This window comes from Hippichthys cyanospilos, chromosome 9 (assembly GCF_059441005.1).
Source record: "Hippichthys cyanospilos isolate Australia breed blue-spotted pipefish chromosome 9, RoL_Hcya_1.0, whole genome shotgun sequence".
NCBI lineage: Eukaryota > Metazoa > Chordata > Actinopteri > Syngnathiformes > Syngnathidae > Hippichthys > Hippichthys cyanospilos.
The window spans coordinates 2,753,143-2,777,395 of NC_142377.1; the positions used below are offsets into that span (position 1 = coordinate 2,753,143).

Sequence of the window (24,253 nt, forward strand, 5' to 3'; positions counted from 1 at the left end):
ACAACACACAACCTCCCCTCCGCCTCCACCCAGCTCAATTCACGTCGGGAAAAACAGCTGACATGAAATTAAGTGTGCCGATTGCAGGACAAAAAATCGTCACAGGTTTAAATGTGTTTTAATCAATAAGATGTCAATACATTCCAACCGTTTAAAAAAAAAGTGCGAATAATTATCAGTCAGTCAAGGAGACGCCAATATGCTATTGGTCGATTAAGGTCACCCGGTCTCACTCACGGAGATGCTATTGGCCGGCGTCACACGTCAATCACAGAAGTGCCGATATGCTTTTGGCCGAACGCCTTTATCTAGCTTGATGGCACAGCTGGTTGGGATGGAAGGAAGTAGAGAAAACCCTGACTGAAAAAGTTACTTTGACACTGTAAGACCAATAGCATATCTGATTTACCGTATTGACTTCGAGCATTCATCTCTGCTCATCTCTGCTTATCTCAGCACAAGTCACGTCTTTCCAAAGGTAAAAGTCATTTTTCCTTTGCATTTGTTATTTAATGCAGCTGTACAGTAGATTATGTCACTTAATATTAATATATGTATACAGCGTGATGATTTTACCTAAGGCTTCTGCGCGCGTTGCACGCATTCACGAATTAACATGGGTCTGGATTGCCCGCTATACGAGCAATTCGAGATACGAGCGTAGCCGCTGAACGGATTAAGTTCGTAACCCGGGGGCCTACTGTAGTTTGGTTGACCTTCAGTCTTTAGCCCGTGACTCTCAATGGGGCCCCACTCCACCAAATTAGTGATTAATCTTTTGAGGAAAGACATCAAGATGTCCAATGACAACAATGAGGACTCAGGAATCACATCCAGTTTTCAACTGAGTTCAATCTTTGCATGAGTTTGAGAGTTTATTGCTCATCTCACACAATCCAAAAACTTGTTCAACCACGGTATTCACGGTGAATAATATCAAAACCGCTTTGTTGCAGCTCGTTCTACAAAGAAGCCGCTCAAGAATTTTGCCATAAATCAGAAGCGCGGCAATTCAATAAGGATGCCTGTTATCAAGATTCCAATAATGTAGATGTCCTCCACATCATTTTTGGACAAGATCGATTGGCATACCATTTTCCACTCATTCCAGGAATCTAAAATGTATTTGCGGCAAATGTCCCAGAGGGGCATGAAGGCTCCTCGTTGCCTGCTCTTCTTTTTGAAAACATTTGAAAACACCAATTCCATGATTAATTTTTGAACAAAAATACTGCAGGAAGCTAGAATTATAGTTAAAACAGAAGGCAACACAGGACAAAGTCAGCTAATCAAGGAATAAGGGTGGGAGAGGAGCAAAAAATGTCTGTCTTTGCTGAGAGATGATAGAATAGAGGCTTTTTTACTAGCAGCCTTTATCTTCCATACATGTATATGTCCAACAGACAATAGTACTTGAGTAACATTAAGGCAATTTTTGCCCTTTATTGATATGCTATGTGTCTGACTTTATGTGTAAATGCAATGTAATTAACTGGGGAGTTCTTTATACAAAACCTGTTCTTTAATAACACAACCCTGGAAGTGTTGCCAACAAATTATATATAGCTTTGGCCTTTTCTACGCAGATGTGGTTTGCAGTCAGAGTGTTGTCGCAGTAACCAATCCGGGCAATGGCTTTGGAGCTTTGACATGGAACAGCAGTGTCTGGTTGTTCAAGAACTCAACCCTTCAAACATCAGCAGGGGGGAAAGCAGGACAGTAAGTCTGAATTAAAACATATATTAAAAAAACAGCTCTGAATTTACTTGGATTTCAAAACGTCTACATTCTTGAGGTATTTAGGAGATGCATGGTATTTTTTTGTGGCATTTCTTATAGACTTTGAAATTTGCTTTGACGGGGAACTTAACCAGACGCTCTCAACAGAAGAGTCCCCCCTTGGTCCTGTCAGCTGCGATTTGTTTTTCTCCATTTTTAACCATTTACTTCTATTTTTTGAACCGTTTTGGAACTAAAGTTTTTATTTGGACCCTGCTTCTGTGTTTTGGCGTCTACATTATTTAATCATGGTTAATCTGCCAAAACTGCTGGAGTCTATCCATCTTATTCGATGTGTAACTGCCGCAGCAGGCCCAGTTTCTGAGCCTCTGGTTTTATTTCCGCCAAATCACTTACTTGCAATACTGCATCAAGTCTATGACCCATTGACATCACCCAAACTTTTGCATTCTTCTTTCGGAATGCTTTTTCAGGCTTTCATTGCAGCCTTTTTCAGATGTTGATTGGTTTTGGTGGTTTATTCCTCTCTGTCTCATCCTCAGCAGTTGAAATGCATGCTCTATAGCAGCGGTCCTCAACCTTTTTATCACTACGTACCGGTCAACTCTTTATATTGCAGACCGGGGGCGTGTGCATCACCATCTGACTGCTCTCAAAACCACATCATCCTTCTCACTACTTACTGTATGTAATATAAACAGTGGCCAGACGTGGCACCAATAACAAAGATCAAGTCAAACAAATCACAAATTAATTAACTGTTAAGCTAAATTCGTTCCAAAACATTATTTCGGGTGCTGCCAATGCGGCCCCCTATCACTTGATCCACGGACCGGTACCGGGACCAGTGGTTGGGAACCGCTGCTCTACAGGGTTCAAGTCTGGAGATTGACTTGGACAGTCTAAAACCTTCCACTTCTTGCCCCCTTTTGTTGTTTTTGAAGTGTGTTTTGGGTTGCTATCGTGCTGCATGATGAAGGACCTCTCAATCAGTTAGGATGCATTTTTCTTTAAATGAGCAGACAAAATGTTTCTGTAGAATTCTGAGTTCATTTTCCGACTTCCATCAGGTGTTACATCATCAATGAAGACTAACGAGCCCATCCCAGAAGAAGCCATGCAAGCCTTAGCGATGGCATTGCCCCTACCATTTTGTACAGATGAGATTGTATGTTTGAGATCATGAGCAGATCCTTTTTTTCCCCAAACTTTAGTTTTTCTTTGTCTCATCGGTCCATAAAACTTTGTCCCAGAATGTTTGAGGCTTATTTCTGTAAGTCTGGGCAAAATCCAGCCTGATCTTCGTTTTCTTGATGATGAGTGGCTTGCATCTTCTGGTGTCTCTGTACTTTTGTCCATGAAGTCTTTGCCAAACAATGGAGTCTGATACCCCCTCTCCTGCCCTCGGGTTGTTGGTGATGTCTCTGGCAGTTGTTTTGGGGTCTTTCTTTTTGCAGCTCTCACAATGTTTCTATCATTAACTTCTGCTGTTCATCTTGGACTACCTGTTACATCTGTTACTTACTACACCAGTGGTTTCTTTCTTCTTCAAGACATTCCAAATAGTTGTACTGGCTATGACCAATGTTTGTCCAATTGTTCTGATTGAGTTTTCTGCTTCTTTCAGCTTCGCAATTGCTTTTTTCTTTCCCATAGGCAGCTATCTGATTTTCATGTCCGTTACACCTTTTACTATAAGTGCACTCTCCAAAGGATAAACCCAACTCTGAAACTGTGCACCACAGACATCAACTGCTGTTTATACGAAATAATTACTGAAATTGGGAAACACCTGAGCAATAAAACACGTCAGTCACATGTTCCAATATTTTTGATCACCCAAAAATGTAGTGTTCCTTTACAAATGATCAACAAATTTCCTTCATCTTTTTTGAAGAGACGGTTTGCACCCTAACCTTGATGGCTCCCGCCTCCTAACTTCTAATTTTGAACAGGCCCTTCACTCATGTTCCTAACAGTGACCTTACATAGCCCTGCCCACCAGTGCATTAGTCAGAGAGCCACTAGAAACGTCAGCAGTACGATTTACTACTAGACCACACAAAGCACCCGTTCTTGTTGCAAAATATAATAACTCTTGCAATTTAATTACAATTAAACCTATTGCCTGTACCACTACTTTTTCATCAACTACTCCAACAATTCCCAACTCTGCTGTTATACGAGACATCTATTTAGTTTCAGAGCCTTCTGTAGTAAATAACCTACACTATCTCTCTACACCCTTAGATTTCTAAAACAGACATGGACTTGGTTTCTTGCATTTTAGTGCCAGGAGCATTGTACCTAAAATGGATGTTCTAAAAATTTGGTTCTTGAAAACCACTCCAGACATAGTAGTTTTCTCAGAACCCTGGCTTAAACCAACCATTCCCAACACAACTATTCATATTGCTGGTTACAATGGTTATTAAACTGACCGGTGTTCTCATGTACATCTTAGAGCATATACACGAATCCCAATTACATCAAATTTCAATCTCACGACAGTTTGGATTTTTGGCTGTTTAATTTTTATTAGTCAAAGTACACATTTCTTCAGATTTTGTCTCAAATTTATTCGACCTTCCTTTCAATATATGTCTCATGAATTGATTTTAATGGCAGATCTGAATTTAGAATGGCTGACTGAGAAATTCTCCAACTTAAAGCAGGTCTATGATTCTTTAAATCTTACACAAATAATTGCCACTCCCACTAGAATTGGCTCAGCAAACACAGGTAAAGACACTCCTATTTATGTCATCTTAACTAATGCACCTCACAGCTACCTGTCTACAGGTATATTTTAAAACAAAATCTGTGATCATTGCTGCATTGCATGTGTCAGAAACACTAAAATGCAGAAATTAAAGAGTCTGATCACGATCTCACTCTTTTAAGCACTTGTCTGAGAAAACTTTCCCCCATGATCTATCCCTGGTGACAACAAGGATCTTTAAGGATCTTTCTGTCATTGTTAAACATGCACCATTCAAAAAATATAGATTAAAATAAAGGCACAATCCCTGGTTTACGGGCTTCTGCTTGAGTGGGACAGAACATGGTGGTTAGCCAGAAAAGCAACTCTGTGGCAATTCGAAGAAACCACACGTTGCTGTGCTAGTGTACGTCTTTACTCTTCGCATGCTATCACAAAACTGATACAACACTGTCCAAATCAGCAAAGACACTACTGAGACCTCAAATGTCCATTCTAAATTCTGGAAAACAATCAAAGGACAAAAAAATAAGTCAGCAACTGCTCTTCCAAAGGTTGAAACAAAATGAAGCCTTCACATGGACGAAATGTCTAATCTGTCGGTTAAATCTTTGACAATTTTTATGCCATTTATAGTGTTACTGCTCCTTCCAATGCTGTAGTTTTAGCAATAAAATCCGTACCAAACTCCGACCTTCATCTTGTTCATTTTCAGACGTTGAGTCTGATGTTGTGCACTCGCTGAAGAGTTTAGATATCAAGAAATCGACAGGGCCAGATAGTCTTGATTTATTGTTCTCAAATTAGCTGCTACAATTATCGCTAAGACTGTAATTGATATTTTCAATTTGTCTATCTCCACACAAAATGTTCCCCTTTTGTGGAAACAAGCACGTGTCACAACTTGCTGAAATGTGGTGAACCTCCTGATTTAATTATAGAGCAATTTCAAAGCTCTGTCTACCCAACTTCATTTACTGCTATAGTTCAACAATATACTCTAAATCTGCTAGTCTGGGTTTAAACCAAGACATAGGACAACTACCACCACTCATAAGGTCTTAGATGAAATACAATCAGCTTCTGATAATATAGTAAATTCTGTCTAGCCTTATTTATTGATCTTGCTAAGGCCTCTGATACAGTAGCTCTCAATCACCTCCTTAATATCATTCAAAATATTGGCTTCAGTCATCACTCAGTAATGTGATTCAAAAGTTATTTAGATGAGCGTGTCTAGTCAGTTAGGCTGGGCACAGAAATACCTGATCCGATAATCATAAGCAAAGGGGTCCCGCAAGGATCAGTTTTAGCACCATTACTCTTTTTAATCTATATTAATAATTTATGTGATGTTGAATTTTCATCCTACCATATGTACGCCAATGACTCCTTTGAACTGTACACCTCTGCAACTTCTCTAGAGTCATCTTTTGCTTATCTTCAACAAGGTTTTATCTGCAGCATGCCCTAATCAAGGCAAAACCTGTCCTCACAACAAAAAAAACTAAAACTATGCTCCACAACAACCACTTCACAGTCAAGCTGCCTTCAATTACAGCTTTAAACGGCACTGTATTTCAGTTGATGGAACAAAAAATATCTTGGCATCTGGTTGGATAAAGACTTAAATTTCAAACATCATATCTTCTATTTGATGAAAAAACTTAAATTCATCCTCAGTTTTATAGATAGATCCCGATTTGGTTTCTCTTTTACCACGCAAACCCATCTTGTCATAAGTTTATTTTTATCGCAGCTCAACTTTGGCAACACTATCTACAGAATTGCCCCATTGTCCCACCACCCTGGCAAAACTGGATCCCATTTTCTCAATCAGAACCCATATTTACAAAAAATGAAAATTATTTACTAAAATTTAAAAGAGAAAAATGGAAAAAAACAGACAGTCTAGTGAAGCTAATTTAACACTGGCACATTTGGCATTTTCTGAAATCATGGATGGATGGACAGATGGATCCTTATTGTCATCACAACTGCACAAGTACAAGGCACCATGTCATGGTATGGGTATCTGTGTTTGGTTTACTGTGGATTGAATTAGAATTTTGTTAATATTTTTCTGCCCTTTGTTTTCTTGTCTTGTTAGTTTGATTATGTTCACCTGTCCTGGTCAACCAGTCCCCTTGTGTTAACCTATCAGCCCCCTGCTCCAATTGTTTTTTGTCCAGAAGTTCCTTGTTGCCTAATTAGTTTGAGTGTATTTAGTTTCACTGTCTTGTCAGGCCATGTGTACCTGCCTGCTTTGTAGTTTTCTTGCTGTCCTGTTTTCCTCCCTGAGTTATGTTTTTGCTTACCCATTTTGTTAATTACATATGATTTCCTGCGCTCTTTTCTTGCCTCTGAGCTTCTCTGCATTTGGGTCCGTAATCCCCACAATCACGCTGCCCTTCAACACCGCCACGCCTACTTATGATACAAAGGAAGTGACTTAACAGGCTCGATCCGTCTAAGAAACATACAAAGTCTATGACTAAACAGGGGAATATCGGCAGGCGTCCACAAAAGCGACACTCTGAGATCTTAGATAAGAAGAGAAAAACACAAGTTATGAGGAAGTGGGGGAAAAAAATGAGTCTTTGGCTTTTTTCCTTGCAACGGCTATAGCATAAGCCTGGAAAGAAATCCTCGCACCTGCATAAACAAAGAAACATCAACACAAAATTTCAGGACATACATGTTAGTGAGGAGGGAAGAGGGGGCAGGGTCATGACGCAAACCACACTGACTAGCAGCCAGCCAGTACCTCGAATAGTCTTTGGTCTTCTGACCTACAGAAACTGACAGGTGCATAGGGTTGTCGGAGCGCAGAGAGAGAAGAAGGACCAAGATTATGTAAAGTCCTTATGAATCTTCAAAACAACTATAAAGTGAGCAAGGAGACAGTGAAGTTATGCCAGAGTTGGAGTTATGTGCTCTCTCTTTTGAGCACCAGTTATGAGCCGAGAAACTAGTATATGTTGCCAATAGGACTAAAAAGCAAAATGTTGAATAATTTTTATTGCAATTATATTTGCTGTTTCACAGTTAAAGATGAATGTATGATGACATGGTTTTTGGAAAATGACAAATATTTGGTCTCTCCATAGGTCTCTTTGTTAGTTCCAGGGCTTCCCGTGTTAGAAAATGGAGAGTCGTACTTCTGTTACTTCCAAGGGCTGCACAGCCCTGTGACAGTAACTGGAAGTGGGGTCACCTGTCACTCTCCACACACAAGCCAAGTGCCCATGATACCTCCTGGACAGGGTGAGTCTTTTTTTTTCATGAGTAAAATGCAATTTATTATTATTTTTAAATCAATATTATAGTATTTGGACATGTTAAAATGATTATTTCTCACCAAAAGGTGGTGATTTTGTTGTGACATCAGATAGTATGACTTCGCTTTTAGTCATTTGTAATCTTTGTCATAATGATAATGTATTTTCACTTGTATTATTTTCATATATTTATCGTCCTTGTTATATAGGGTTACAGTATGTACTGTTGTGACTTGTGAGTTGAAACTGGTGGTGACTAGTTTCCTTGAGGTATCAAGTTCCCAAGCCCCTATCTCAATCAGGGGCCAACGTTTCCGAGTTGCTCTTTTAGTCTTCTCGGGATTCGTTCTAGGTCGCAAATGTTCGCCCTGCAACAAGAAAAACAAAGCTGTTGGCGCCCTGTTAGAGAATGTTTGCTACCTTGAACAAGCCCTGACATATCCGACGTAAACACTTATTTGTTACCCTACCAACACCCACAAAAGCTCACCCCTCTGTGAGAGAGTGGTTTTAATTGTTTAATTATGTCATATAAGATTGAAGTCTGAATATTTGGGTTTGAGTTTCTCAGTGACATGGCGTCAGTGCCAAAGCCTCTCAAGTTGTCATGTCAAGATGTCTTTTTGTTTCTTTCTGAGTCTAGTTTTCTAAGTCTAGTTTCCCAAGTGTAGTTTCCGAGTAATTGTCGCATCTAGTTGATTGAGTCAAGTTTCACAGGATGAATGTGACCTGGCCGTTCAGACTGAAGTCGCATGTCAAAAGATCAGATACTTTTCGGATTTAGTACCAAATCTCCAAGTGGCCTAGTGGATTTTTCATGTCCTATATGAAAAATTCGGATGTGTAATTCACACTGCTACCAAAAGGTCTGAAACAGGTCGTATAGGTGCAAACTAATTGGAATTGTGTTACTTCAGGCCGCTGTGTGAACCTAGTTTAAGTGGTTTTATGTTTGTTTTGTTTGTTTGTCAACTGATGCTGAGTCGGGTGGTGCGGGACTAGAGCCTCCTGTACCTCCTCCCAGAGGGCTGGAGACTGAGCAGTTTGTGTGCTGGGTGGCTTGTGTCTTAAAGACTAAAGATTTTAATACAATAAAGGCTTTCTACTTCTCTACTTCCATGTAACGTCTGTTTCTGCATCCAAACTGGGCCCTTGAGCTTGTTGCTGCAAATATTTGCTATCAGCTTCACGGCATATGGAACTCAGATGTCAGCCTAACCTGTATGCTTAGTTGTGCTAAAGTGAGACTTGGTTGCATATAGCGTAGATCACTAATTCCCTGCGACATTCACTTCACACCAGTGGGTCTGGAGAACATGCTCTCTCTTCTTAACCAAAAAAAAAAAAAAGAACTGGTCAGTCTTCACCAGATGAAGGACATGCACCCCTATTGTCTGAGATAATGAGATAGAGGACCGGCCGGCAGAAGAGCTGAAGAGCTCTATTTTGCCTGCTTCAGGGTAGAACAGCCCATTTCACACTCCACCTTCATGTGGATTAACAGATTCCTCACTGGTCGCAACCAGAGGAATGAGAGTGGGCTACCATACATCTACAGCCCTTAGCCTCAGCACTTGGCTCCCCATTGGGCTGTATCAAGGTTACCTACCTTTAGGCGATGCCATTGTAAACATGTGATATTCTCAGCGATTCTTCCACTTGGATGGGACTCTTTGATTAAGGGCTATATTGATAAATTTGACTTGACAAAGCTTTGTCTGTGGAGAAGGTGTGTTATTTGACATGGAATGCCCCTCCTCTGTTTTGGAAAAGCCTATGTCTGTATGTTTTCACTGTTCAAGGATGTGGCTTGCATTTGGTTTTCAACTGTTGAATCTAACCGTCTCCCCTTGTACCTCATGGTAAATGTAAATTGAAAAAAATCCTGCACTCATTTTTTTGCCACTTCCCAAAGCAGAATTGATAATCTACCTACATGCTTATTTAAGTGTTTTTCTTTATGCCGTCCTTTCTCTGTTTTTTGGCCCTCACAGATTTTGTCACAATCCCCTTGTCTCTTCGTTTTGGTGATGTCACAGTTGCAGAGAGAGATTTCACCTTTTATGACTGCACGGCTGTTAAGCAGCTTTCAGGGAGTATGCTGTGAGTAAATTAATGTAATAATAACATTTTTCCCTAACTATGCTTAATTCACTTCCAGCATGTGCCCCTCTGTCAGGGTTATCTTTAAAAGTAGACTAAGACAAGCCCTGCTGTTAAACAGCAAAATAGTAACTCGGACCAGCCAAGATTGACTTTTCTTTGCTGGTAAAGGGAAACGCTTGGCGTACATTCTCATGCGTTGCCAACAGCTTTCTCGTCGCTTAAGTGTCCCTGCCTGCTTTTTATTCATTCAGCGAAGCCTTGCACATTACAGACATAACACAAAAGAGATAGATAGACTCACCTTGGGTTGAATAATTTAGTAATGCTACAAATGTTATTGTAGACAATTCACCAAATTTCACATTTTTCACAGTCAACTTTCTACATTATACTGGATTTTAAATAATTTTTTAACAAAGCCCCTTAAACAAATCCCCTTCAAATTCTCACTGTCCCAAAATTAATCATTCATAATGTAATCTCCACATAATTGACTGATTGAGACCTTTCAATCTATAACATATTTTACACGTTCTGAAAATTTCCATAATTCCAATATTCTCTTCATACTATTTCTGAATTTTCTAAAGAAAATTCCCAAATTTAAACAGTTGACATATTTATCAAGCGGGATTATCTAGTTCCGATAATTCACAGCGGTAATGTGTAATATTTATGAAAAGCAGAGACAGTGCAACAACATTTTGCAATGTTTTCTACTATATACTAGTACTATACTAGTACAAATTGGATAAATTAAGTTTGAAAGGGTCTAAAGTTTAATAAATCAGTTACTGATGTCATGTTTTAATTATGTATTTCATTTATTTATTTAATTATTTATTTTACCCCAAAATAATTATATATATATATATATATACTGTATATATATATATATATATATAATTAATAATTAATTACATAAATAAAATAAAAAATAAATTAAACAAAAAATAAATTAATAATAATAAAAAACAAGATATTTCACAGGGGGTACATCAATAAAAAAAAACACGGTTGAGAACCACAGCTCTAAAGCATTACAGTATATGCACATATTAAGTATGTCAATACATGTGTGCTTTGTGTCCTATCCATTTTCAGTTGTCGTGGTTGTGTTCTGAGTCGATGGGGTTGTAATTGGTGTGTTCACCAGCATGCATGTACCCACAACCCCACCTGTGAGGAGGGCGTTATCATCTATAACCAACATGTAAGTTTACATCATGCTCCCAAACATGACAATTATAAAGCAGCAAGGACAGGATATAACCAGAAAGTCATTGTTATGCTAAGGCTAGGTTCACACTGCAGGGCTTAATGGTCAATTTGGTTTTTTTTTTTTTTTTGGTCAAATCTGATTATTCTGTGAGGTTGCGCACGTTTCCAAATAAATCCGACCTTGATGTGACTGGTGTGTGAACGCCAAACAGCCCACAACTGTCCCGCATGTGCATACAGCACTTGACGTTCGTGTTCACAGAAGTACAACAATGAATGGCTGAATGGCTGTCATACCAGAGCCATAACATTTTCAATCTGTTGCATTTAAGGTGGATAGGAGGTGGAAATGTGCGGTATCGAGCTATGGCATTTTGTGCCGTCATAGCAACGTCTCCCTTGCTTCTGCACTCACATACACAGAAAATATACTTTGTTCTCTCTCCCTCAGAATATTTTCAAACTTTTTCACCTGCTCTGCTATTGAATTTATTTATTTTTGTTTTCCAAGCTGCTTCCACCTTTTTGAGCACAGAATTGTGACGTTTGTCGTTTGTTCATTATGTGCGAGTCATATACAGTAAATGATACCTGGCTGTTTAGACTGAAGTTGCATATCAAAAGATCGGATACTTATCGGATTTAGTTCCACATACCCAAAAGGCCTGTGTAGCATCGGATGTGCCATTCACACAGCTATCAAAAGATTAAAACAGCATCTGAATTGTGTCACTTCAGGCTGTAGTGTGAACCTAGTTTAAATGGTTTTCTGTTTTGTTTTGTTTGTCATATATTTTCAAATGGTTGTATTTGGGTTCTAAATGAGATAAATGGCTAAATGTTGGAAGAAAGTTTGCCATTTTCATTGCTTTTCTTCCCCTTCAAAATATGCTTCAACTTAGTGACAATGTTGAGAGATCTAGAACGGATCGGCAACCCAAAATGTTGAAAGAGCCATACTGGACCAAAAAAACAAAAAACAAATATATCTAGAGCAGCAAAAAACTAAAAGCCTTATAATGAAGGCAACACATGCTGTATGTATCTATAGTAGCTATATTAATCTATCAAAACTACAAATACATAATAAGCCTTCATGATTAAATGTTTATTTTCCTTTAGAAAATGACGCACCACGAGACTACTCCGTTTTGCAATGCTGTCTCAAGTTTAACTTCAATACAATATTAATTAATTATGTTTTATAAAGAAAGCAGAATTTTGAAATTTTAATTTGAGGATTCGAAAAAAACAACAAACTGGAACTTGCATTACGTGCCCCTTATCTGGGCAACATAGTGCAATAAAACGCAGCCTGCATTTATAAAAATGAAACATTAGCCACATACTTGTATAAACGCGCAGTCTGTTCAATATCTATCACATCACACATCACAGGCAATTGAGAATGCTGGCGTTGAATTAATGTCCTTGATTTGTTGATCTGTAATGTTGCCTGCCATTTTAATCGCTCTTTCTTTCACTGTCTTAGCAGAGAGAGGCATGACTTTATTTATTTATTTTTTTGTATTATCCCGGTTTTATTCAGGAAATCTGTAAATAGGTGTTGATAAATGACTCCATTTAGTCACCATCTGTGAACGGTTTACCACGTTCTATTATCTCCCGCGTTGCAACGAAACTTGCAGCAGTAGTGGAATTTGGAGATGCAATCCGCTTCTTAAATCTATTTTTGCGCTCCTTTAATTTCTCCAGAAGTAATGCAATTGCACTTTTTCTCTCATTCCCAACTGAGTACTGCAAATGTAGCATGCCTTCCCTGAAAATGTCGTTCCACATTGCTCTTTTTCTTATTGACAACTTCTCGCTACAGAGCAAACATTCTGGTAGTACTTCCGCATTGACAATGAATACAAATGTTTCGGTCCAAGAAATGTTGAATCCTCAGTTATTTTTCTCCTTTTCCCTCTGGGATGCATGGCCCATCACAGCCGCCGGTTTGTTTGCAACAGCCACTTACCTGGCCTCTGACGTAAAATTTAGAAATCTTAGTTTGTAATATTCATTCTACACAATTTTACATCATTGGAAAACGTTAAGAATGTTTTTGTCATGCTTGTACTCCTACAGAAACCATATTAAAACAAAAAATATATTTCTCTCCCACATCTTTTTCCATTTTCAAACTATTTTTGAAAAAGCTACAAGGAGCCATAAGGGCGGCGCTAAAGAGCCGCATGCGGCTCGGGTTGCCAACCCCTGATCTAGAAGATACTGCTTCTCCCAAAGTCTGAAGCATTCTAAACACCTATACATTTAGAACACAAATTGGATACAGGGAACAAACAAAGAAATAATCAGTGAACTTTTGTTCTTTTTTTATGTTTCCTAATCTTAAATTCAAATTTCAGTAGTATATTAATCAAAGATTTTTGGGGTGCACATGACAACTTAGATTAAGATGTTTCTTAATTCTTAACTGCCTAAACAATCTAACTTTTTTAGTTTGCATCTGGCATTACAAAAAACATAAACTAGTGGTTTGCGGTTCACAACTCTGACATTAAACTCGAAATTGTGTTTTATCTAAAGTTACTTTCTATGTTTGCGCATGGATTTTTTTTCAATTCTCATAAATGTCAGTCTTAGTGTTTTATGCAATACAAGTTGGATGTATTTGAGTGTTTTATGTGTTTCATGTTTCTCACATTAACTACGGGGCTAGTCAAAGGCAAAGAAGAAGTAGATTGTTAGTAAACAGGAGACATTCTGGAGTACTTTGGATGAGATTATGGGAACCTGAGAAGAGTTTGCAGACTGAAGGGTGCTAAAAGGAGAACAGAGCCAAACAGCATCAAATGGTCAAGCGTAAAATGACTGTGGTGATGAAACAAAGTAAGAGGGGTATGTTTTTGCATAGAGAATCTCGTTGCTTTCTGGTCAACTGTGGAGGTGCTCTTGAAAGGGTGCTGGTACTGATTTTTTTTTCCTTAGGAGCTTAGAGAATGGGGCAGTAGGCTGGGGACATCCTGAATTGGTTGCCAGCCAACTGCAGGGCACACATTGAGGAACAACCATCCACACACCCAATCACACCTAAGGACAATTTAGTTTGGCCAGTACATCAGCCATGTATGGTTTTGGAGTGAGGGAGGAAGCTGGAGTGCTCAGAGAGACCCCTTGTGGGCTTGGGGAAAACATGCAAACACCACCCAGGAACCTGGGTTTGAACTTGGGGCCCTTAACTCCGAGGCGGTAGTGCTAACCAGTGCGCCATCAAGCCGCATGTATTCTAATTCTACTCTGAATTCCCTCGGATGACCTTTGGTGGTGTCCGGATCTCATATTGACAACATTGTAAACAACATAACATTGTAAACATCTTCTGTTTGATTTCACGCTGAAGGTTTACATTATGGGTGGCTTGGTGGTGCAGTTGAGCTAAATATAAATGAAAGAAAAAGCTGATTTGGCTCCACCTCGTATCGTGCGTTACAACAAACGTTGACGCGGGGTCATCTGATGCTACGCTTTGTCATCCTGCTTGTTTATCATTCATCTTTTTAGTTAATGCCATTTGGAAGACTGGAGGTGTAGTATAGTTTTTTTTCCCTCTGTGCTGACATAGATCATCAATCTGATTTGAATGAACTACCTCGCCCACTTTTACTAGGTGTGAATGCAAACTCCAGGGCCACACTCAAGAATTTAGGATTAGGAACAACCAGGATTTCAGAGTTCTTGGGCTTTTTGTTATGAAAGACACAAATGAAGAGATGAAGAGAGATAATTTGTTGAGCAATGAAGAGAAGAATCGAGACAGTGTTGAAGATGTTGAGATTATACAGTTGGTGGACGTGTAGAATATATCAAGGATCAGGAGTGGCAATCAGTGGAAAAGCACAGACAGGAAGGTTAAGAGGCAAAAATAGAAAAGACAGATTATAATGGTTTGGACATGCTAAAGATGTATCTGTAAATAGATGTTGATTGAAAATGAAGCCGCTGGAAAGGAGGCAAAGAAGGAGACCAGGAAAATGAACTGTGAATGTGGTGAAGAAAGACTTGCTGAGAGCTGGAGTTAGAGCAGAAGATGCGCAGGACAGGAAAAGATGGAATACGAATAACGATGAAAGCCAAAGAAGATTAACAAGCTGCACCTGTAGTATAGTATAACTAGAGTCCTATGTGTGTTCATTTTGTCATTTTTATGTTATTTGTGTTAGTTGTTTTTTTTTGTCTCATTTTTTCTTATTGTCCCTCCCAACCACCACAGTTTAAACTACCAACCTCAGCTCCTCCCACAACCAAACCAATACAAGTTTTCACAACTCCCACCACCACCTCAACGTTGGCTACAGCTGCAATGACAACCATTTCAACAGCGCCTCCAACAATGGCAACAACTCATGTGGCAACTTCTACAGTCCCTGTTGCTGCATTGACTACTCAAGCATTGACCACCCCTCTTGCTTCAATTAAGCCACACACAATTATAGCTCAGATGACCACCACACACACCACCCCTCAGCCTTCAAGTACCCTAGCAATCACCAAACTAGCACCAATCACCTATCCATCCCTAGACACGACAACCAGAAAGGAAGAATCTGCTGATGTAGGTGAGATTATGTTAATCACAGAAACCAACATGGAGAGTGCTAAAGTTACGCCGAGTGCAGATTTATTGCCAGTTACCGTTGATGTTGATCTAAAGCCCATAATGCCTCTGGTCACTCCACCCCCTGACTCTGGCACTCTGGAGGTGATAACAGAGTTGCCCCACACTGACACCCAAGAACATGGAGGAACATTGAGCTATTTGGAACCACGCACTTCGACATCATCTGGCTTCCCCCTACCTAATCCCTTTCAAACCGGTGAACCAACAAACTTCGAGTCTTCCTTCTCACTTGATCTGACCCAGGCACCAACCCCTGTAACACTCCTAGACTCTCAAACTCAATCTCAAAGCAGACATACCAACCCTGATGTGCTTTGGCCCAAGGAGGAAGACGACATCCATGTCGATGGCAATGCCCTTGCAGGAAACGACACTGCAACTTTTTCAACTGGCACCGTGCTTTCAGGTGATGGTGAAGTTGACCATGCAACCCCATTTTATCCCCACTTGGTGGATACTGAAATGGACTACCAGTATGATCCGGCTGAAAGCTTCCTCCCGGTGAGTTTAGACATCGTCACCCTCCTCTTCCTTGTATTTCTCCATATTATAATAAGGCCCAGACAGCCGCCCCTTTTCTCAAGTCCTGATTGGATTCTATCCTTCAACTGGAGGGCTCTGCAAATCATCCTTTCATTCATTTCCTCTGTCCTTTGACCATTTTTTGTTTTTGTGTTTATTTTGATAGACATGCTGGTGTGGATGTCTATGTGCTTCTCTTTTCGAGTTCATTATCAGCTCTTTTAAAATTCTTGTTAACTAATGGAAGCATACTTTACACATGTTCTAAGTAAAATGATTCAAGGAGGGTGGGTAGTTATGCTTAATAAATTGAAAAGCAAGAACTGAATTTGTATTTTTGCTCATCTACCTGTGTTGAGCTACAGGGGGATGAGCGATTCTATGTCAGTTGGGGTTCTTCAGCTTGCCCGTGTGTGGAGACGGTTCAAGGTTCATCATTGCTCCCTGTCAGAGTGGAGAGGAAAATCACTCTACTTGCTCGCAACCTACATCTGTATCAGGTACAACAATATACATATTGTAGTCTTTATCAAGCAGGACTACCGTTGCTGGGAATCTTTCACCGGAACAAGTAATTTGTTTCTACAGGATACAGAGCTGGACTACCAGTGTGTGTTGGTCATTGAGGGGCAAACTGTGGTCGTGGATGCCTATGTGGAGACTGATGACATGAATCCATCCAGTTTTGACATCACCTGTCAACTACATCAGGTATGCTGCTGAATAAAGTTTATGAAAAGTCAAGACACTCTTGTACAAATGCCAGTTTTTTGCAGTATAAAAAATAATAAGTTAAATCATTTGACTTTGTCTCCACCATAAATGTGAAACCTGTAGAAGCCAATTAAAACAACAAGAATTGTTTTAAATGAACGACTGAGATTGTGTGGTCGCTAGGGATTCAACACATTAGTCGACATCGACTTTATTACTCAAATGTGTCTTTTTTGACTAATCACTTGTTTTATGCAGTTCATCTTCAGAATGGCCGATTTTCAGAAAATTTTCAACCAGAGTTGGCCATTCTGTCAGTACTAATTAAAGGTTTCTCAATCTGTCACTGACTGACATCCGTTTTGCTGAGGAATGATGAGAAACAAAAGAAAAAATGAGGGACTTACTGACGTATGGGTTCCCAGGGTGATGATGACTGGTAAAATTTGGTAAATTGCAACCTCTATTTGTCGACATATTTACAAACACATCATTGTGCATTCGGAATAAAAGTGTAAAATAGCAATGTCATCAAATTCCCTGGAAAAAAAAAGGTTTACGCCAATTTCGTATCGAACCAATGACATGTGTAGCCACTCTGCTGTTAAGCGGAGATGAAAGCCTCTCAGCTAGGTTTGATGAGTAGTAGATTAACAAAGGAGATGCCATAGTCAGAGCAAATTAGAAATAGGCTGGCAGTTTACTAAGACAAAAAAATTAAGGTAGGTACTAATATTGGATGGATGGATGGGGTTTAAATTGTTAAATTGCAGATCTGATTTCTGTCATTCGTTTAAATTATGAGACTCCAAAACCACCAGGGGAGGACACACCGATGAGTTTGACACCTGTTGTCCAGATCCATCCATGTTTCTTTTCTAGTACACATATTCTGCTCCTGTGGAGGAATATCAAGCTATGGTGTATCTGAAGAGGAGGAACACATTCCATGTTGACAGCTCTCCTGATCTTTATGGTGATTTGTTTCTATTTTGTTCCTATTTACTATTGTCTTCATTCAGTGTCTTCAAGTCATGAACTTTTAACAGTCAACTAAAAATCCATGCCTGCTGCCCTTTTGTGCTTGTCATCTTCAGTGACTTTGTACAATTGCTCGGTGGGCCGCACTGACTGTAGTCGCTGCTATACAGCCGATCCCAAGTACGGTTGTGTGTGGTGTGGAGGTGAACAGGCCAGTTGTTTATATTCTGGTTCATGTGTTGAACCTGTGCAGCAGACGTGCCCCGCTCCGATCATTCATTTTGTAAGTGCCTCTATTTACATTTACAAATTACTTGACTTTGCCAAGTGTGATGTCATAAGTAATTTCTTTTTTCAAGTCATCAAAAACGTTTTTTTCTTTTTTTGCTTTTTCCGTCCTTCAGATTGAGCCACTCTCCGGTTTGCTAGAAGGTGGCACTTTGGTGACCATAACAGGTTCCAACTTGGGCCGAAAAGCTGAGGACATCCTCAATTCTGTGTCAGTGGCAGGGGTACCCTGTGTAGTCATGGGCAATCTCTATGAAGTCTCGTCCAGGTACTGAACATTTGCTGTGTGAACGGAGATTTCGTTCAAAGATGATTTCATGAAATGTTCTTTGTCAAAAAATGTCTTTTTTTTTGGAGGGGGGGTGAATTGTTACAAACAATATTCTTCTAAGTACAATTAAACAACATTGCATGTACTTCCTTACTTTTCAATTGAATCCTGAAAAATTCCATATCATTCCACATACTTGCATTCAACTGTACTTGACCAAGTACTGTACTGTTCTGTACTGTACCTGCTGGCATATGCTTTGCCATTGACTAAAAAAAATTACATTTGTGTAAATCATTAACAGGTTACGATTAAATTTCAATGTCTATGCATAACCCTTAATGGCAACGTTGCCCCAGCCAGTATTTAGACACTTCTATTAGCCAGTCTGTATCTATATTATCGCTATATCTTCGCAGGACATTCTCATTGGGGAAATGTGAGAAGTATATTGCAGCCCATGGGTTGCATGGTGGAAGACTGGTTAGCATATCCACCTCATAGTGCAGGCCTTCCTGTGTAGAGTTTGCATGTTCTTCCTGTGCCTGTGTTGATTTTCTCCACCGTTTTCTTCAACATTCCAAAAACATGCTTTGTAAATTTACCTATTAAAATTGTCCATAGGTATGTTTGTGAATGTGACTATGTTTGTCTTTGTGTTCCCTGGTTCCCTGCAGGCAACCAGTTTAGGGTAGCGGACACTATCCCAGCTGCCTACTGCCCAAAGGCAGCTGGGATAGGCTCCAGCACACCTGCTAATCTTGTGATGATGAACAGTTATGATAACGGATGGATGGATGCAGGGATGGATGGATGGATATTTTAGCTTCCATTATCACATTGCAACTCTTGGACAAGACACCAAAGAACAATTATGTTGGACAGTGCTGCCTCAGTTTATTAATAAAGTGGCTAATTATAAATACCATTTCCTTTGGAAATATAGCATGGAGACGGTACTCATAGCATTGAAATTGCACTTTATTAATATTTACTGAATGGCCTGTAATGTACATATGGGTTACCAAATACACCGGTATGGTTTTATAAGTGTGAATGTAGCCCTGAATTTCTCTAAAATCCTGAAAATTCTTGCCTATTTAGGACTTAAAAACAGAAAAATGTGTCCCTGATAACGACTGTTTTTGCCTGTTTAGGCTATCAACCGAAAGCGGCTGCTGTGCCCAGTAAAGGGAAAACATCTGGCATTTCAGCCTGTACTTTTTAACTTTTCTTTGAATACTTTTTTAAAAAAAAAATTGTTTGTTTGTTTCGGTTTTTTTTACACACATGATTGTACTTGTAGTCAAGCACCGAATGTAAGTGCATCACTGTTGGCTCTGTTTTTCAGGATTGTTTGCAGAACACAAGCTAGTGAAGGAGAACAGCTTGGCCATGTGTCTGTCAAAGTGAGTGGTGGAGAGCTTGGCATATCCAAAGAAATGTTCAGCTTTCAGGTAATTAAAAAAAAACATTTAAATGGTAGAGTACATTTTCTGTATTTAGTGAATCTCTGCAGAGTAGCACTCTATTGCCAATATTTTTGGGGGGTTATGGAAATGAACTGGAACACCTGGAGAAAACTCTGACATGGCGACCACATGCCAACTCCACACTTGTATGGGTGTTTCTACATGTGAGGTGCAGGATGGTCCATGTTGGATTCCAAACAGGGACACACATCTATGTTGCTCATGATATCAGATTAAAAAAAAAAAAAAATATATATATATATATATATATATACAGTGTGCCCCGGTTTACGAACTCCCTGTTTTACGAATTTTTCATCTTACAAACGTGGACCGCGGCGTTTTTTGTCCCCCTCTTACGCACAAACCTTTCGTCTTACGAACAATCCAACATGCCGGTCAGTGTGTCCGCACTATTTTTTTCGCTTTGCTGCATCAACAAAATGAGCTATTCTCGCATGACACGGAAACGCTGATATGCTATTGGTCTTATAAAGTCATAGTCACGGTCTCAGTCACGGTCTTAGTCACGGAGATGCCGATATGCTATTGGTCGATTAAGGTCACAGTCACGGTCTCAGTCACATTCTCAGTCAAGGAGATGCCGATATGCTATTGGCCGGCGTCACTTCAATCACAGAAATGCCGATATGCTATTGGCCGAACGCCTTCATCTAGGTTGATGGCACAGCTGGTCGGTGTGTTGTGAAGACTTTGCAAACTTAATCTGTTAGACATGGCTTCTAAAATTGCTAGTGGTGGTAAAGGAAGAAGTAAGAGGAGGATGACAATAGAAACGAAGCAGGAGACAATAAAAAAAATACAAAGGAGGCGCACGCATAGTTAACCTTGCTCGTGAGTATGGCCGTAACCGCTCGGCAATCTTCTAAGGGCAAGAATTTCCTTGCCAAGGGACGGACCTCGTCAACAACAAAATGGAGAGGCTTCTTCTATTATGGATTAAAGAGAAGGAAATCGTTGCTCCCAATTTTCTCGTTTGAGAAAAGTTCTAGTTTAAGAAAATAAATAAATAAATTCTGCGGGTTGGTTTCTGCTCCCCTCCGCTTCCACCCAGCTCAAGTCACGTAGCCCCAAAGGTAAATGTCATTTTTCCTTTGTATATTTATGTTATTTAATTTAACTGTACAGTAGATTATGTTACTAATTTTTAATACGTGTATAAAGTTGTGATGTTTTTACCTAAGGTTTTTGCACGCGTTGCACGCATTAACATAGGTTTGGATTGCCCGTCATACGAGCAATTCGAGTTTACGAGCATAGCTGCTGAACGGATTAAGTTCGTAACACGGGGGCCCACTGTATATGTTGGTTTGTTAATAGAAGATGGAATCAGCCTCTGCAGAACATATTCTACATTTTTTGATAAATACGTTAATATTGATGCATTTTTCCATATTATGTCTTCAATTGTTTAGGATCCATTTGTGACGAGAGTGTTACCTGAAAGAGGTCCTAAAGCCGGTGGAACAACTCTGACGATCAGTGGGCGAAACCTCTTGACAGGCCGTCCATCTGATCTCACCATCACTGTTGGAGGAGTGCCCTGTAACATGTGAGCATTGTGCAACTTATTTTGAAGAAGTTACTTGATAGATAGGTGCATCAGGGATAATGTCCTGTGGACAGACAAGACAAAACTGGACCTTTTTGACACATCACAACATCTATATGATCACAGATGCAAAAATGAAATTATTTAAAAAGTAATTTGACATCCATTAGTAACAGCTTATTTTTAACAATGCAATCATTTTTGTTTGAAGAGGAGAGGTCATCAATCAAATATCCTGTGTGTCTCCACATCAGAGTTTCAGAGGTTCAGAGTTCCAGTGTTCAGTGTGTGACAGGTAGCAGCAACAAGGTGGGAAAACACCAAATCACTCTGCATTATGGCAGCAGACAACGTGCCCTCCACACTTCAGCTTACCACTATACTCACAATCCCAATGTCACCCATGTGAAGCCAGCGAAGAGCTTTTTGAGGTAAGTCTAAAAAATGAAGCATTCATCACCTCACGTTAACTCTTTTGCCCCATCCAGGCTCCTCATTTCCATCGCATGAAGAAATTGAAATTTAACATTCTTGCTCTCCTGTTTAGTGGCGGTCGATTGATCTACGTGTCAGGCCATAACCTGGACGTAGTGCAGAAACCACAAATGATTGTGACCCTGTCATCCTTCGAGTCTATTCAGAAAAGTACAGGTCGCAGAAGGAAGAAGCGCAGAAGCAGATCTGCTCAAATGGCTCCTGACCCAATTTGTCTTGGAGATTTGCACTGCTCTGTCAAACGGGTGTGTGTGCAAAGACGCTTGCGTGCACGTTTGTAAGCAAAGCCTTTCGTTAATTTGGTCTTTTTGCATTACATCAGTTTTCAGAACGTTGTGAGGTGAATTCCTCATCCTTGATCTTGTGTCGATCCCCAATGGTGGACTTGTCTGTTTGGGAGTCAGAGGTCACTGTGGAGTTTCTGCTGGACAACCTGCACTTTGATATTAGCACTGTGAACCCGGAAGCCTTCAGTTACGAGCCCAACCCTGTCTTGCGCCCGTTAAATCAGCAGGACCCTCTGAAGGCATATCGCTACAACCCTGGCAGCTTCATCCAGCTTGAGGTCAGATAACTTCAAGTTAAATATAACTAGAGAATGCATTTTATGTAGAAATTGGATGTAAAGGCTGAGGCTGAATGAAATGTTGTGGAATTAATTAGAATGGAACTGAATGATGTCTGATAACATCAAATGATATGGAGTGGATTAGAAATTAGAACAGAAAAAATACCAAAAAATACCAATTTGTGGTGGCTCTGCCAGAACCAGTACTGGTCTCGGATATCACTGCCCTGGGTCCCAAACGTCTGAGTCACAATTCAGTCTGTTCAATATTTTTTTCAAATATCTGTACTTTTAAAAGTTATTAAGGTTAAGCATGGGGGCAATTCGAGTTCTGATTCAACAAGGGTCATTCAATAAATAAGGTGAATTTTTCAGGATAAGTAATTCTAATGCAGATAGAAGCTTACTTTTTTTTTTTTTTTCATTGTACTCTCCTAGCACTGTCATACACAGTTACAGCGTTTCTCAAATAGTGGGGTGGGCCCCCCTGGGGCGGCGCAAGGTGATGCCGGGAGAAAACTTTAAAATAACTTCAAAATTATTGTTATTTTTTTATTACTGTCCCAAATAGTAATAGCACAAAATCATTAGTAATAATCATAGAACATTTCAAGTGTTTGATTTATTAGAAAAAAAAAAAAATCACCTAATTTTTCTACAATAGAAAATCATCTCGTGGACCAGTTTAAACCCATTTGTGGGCCAGAATGGGCCTGCGGACCTTATGTTTGACACCACTGTGTGTGTGTGTGTGTGTATATATATAAGTTTTAGGTATACAATTTTTATTGAAAATAAATCGTCGTCGTGGCAAGTGTGGGTGGGGTGGGGGGGGGAGGGGGGGGCAAATGTTTTCTCTTTCGCAAAATACAATTGATAAGCATTGGACTATTCCCATCTGTGGACAAACTTCCTATTCCCTCTGAGTAAAAATCTTTAGACTGATATCTCAGCCAGTTTATTACAACACTTATGACGTCACTTTCAAACTTATGCCTCTCATGAACACTTTCAAGGGACCAAACAGGTGAAAGTCTAAAGGGTCAAGGTTTGGGCTGTGGGTGAGGGGGATGAGGGAGCACTGTAGGCCTTCCAGGCCTGTCTTCATCCTCAACACTGCTCCGTCCTTGAAACGATTAAGCACACTTGTAGACATTTTTTGGGCTGAAACATGTGGCACAATACACAGTTGACATTCTCCTATGAATTTCAACTGGTTTGCAACCTTCTTCATCCAAAAATGTACAGACAGTGTCACCTTATTATTATTTTTTTAATAACCCTCATATGTATGCTTTTATGCATGCATGCATGCATGCATGGTTATGTGCATGCATACATTATAATTAATCATATGTTTTTCAGGGAGAAAATTTAGACCTGGCCATAAACAAGGAGGAGGTGATTGTAAAAATTGGGGAGGGTGTCTGTGCTGTTAAGACACTTACTAGAAACCATCTGTATTGTGAACCGCCGCCTCATCAACCTGCATCAGGAACTAATGGCAAGAAACTTGAAGGTTCTGACAATCTACCTGAATTCACTGTGAGTCTGCCATAATATCCATCCTTAATAATACTTAAAACTTTTAAAAATCACATTACTTATCAAGCATGGTCATATGATGTGGTTTGCCTCTTACAAGATTATTGTT

At 39.7% G+C, this 24,253-nt stretch overlaps 1 protein-coding gene across 1 annotated transcript in view; it reads left to right on the forward strand.

The window, feature by feature from the left end:
* The window catches only part of plxnb1b (plexin b1b), a 90,198-nt gene that overhangs the window by 40,519 nt on the left and 25,426 nt on the right, over positions 1–24,253 (forward strand). The window contains exons 7-22 of the mRNA XM_088423224.1: positions 1,587–1,719; positions 7,573–7,729; positions 9,738–9,846; positions 10,954–11,062; positions 15,308–16,216; positions 16,603–16,737; positions 16,826–16,948; positions 17,834–17,927; positions 18,049–18,215; positions 18,337–18,488; positions 19,843–19,948; positions 21,400–21,536; positions 21,791–21,967; positions 22,084–22,276; positions 22,354–22,596; positions 23,965–24,144. Of these exons, the coding sequence (XP_088279350.1) occupies positions 1,587–1,719; positions 7,573–7,729; positions 9,738–9,846; positions 10,954–11,062; positions 15,308–16,216; positions 16,603–16,737; positions 16,826–16,948; positions 17,834–17,927; positions 18,049–18,215; positions 18,337–18,488; positions 19,843–19,948; positions 21,400–21,536; positions 21,791–21,967; positions 22,084–22,276; positions 22,354–22,596; positions 23,965–24,144 (3,124 nt within the window). The remainder of the gene's footprint in view (positions 1–1,586; positions 1,720–7,572; positions 7,730–9,737; positions 9,847–10,953; positions 11,063–15,307; positions 16,217–16,602; positions 16,738–16,825; positions 16,949–17,833; positions 17,928–18,048; positions 18,216–18,336; positions 18,489–19,842; positions 19,949–21,399; positions 21,537–21,790; positions 21,968–22,083; positions 22,277–22,353; positions 22,597–23,964; positions 24,145–24,253) is intronic.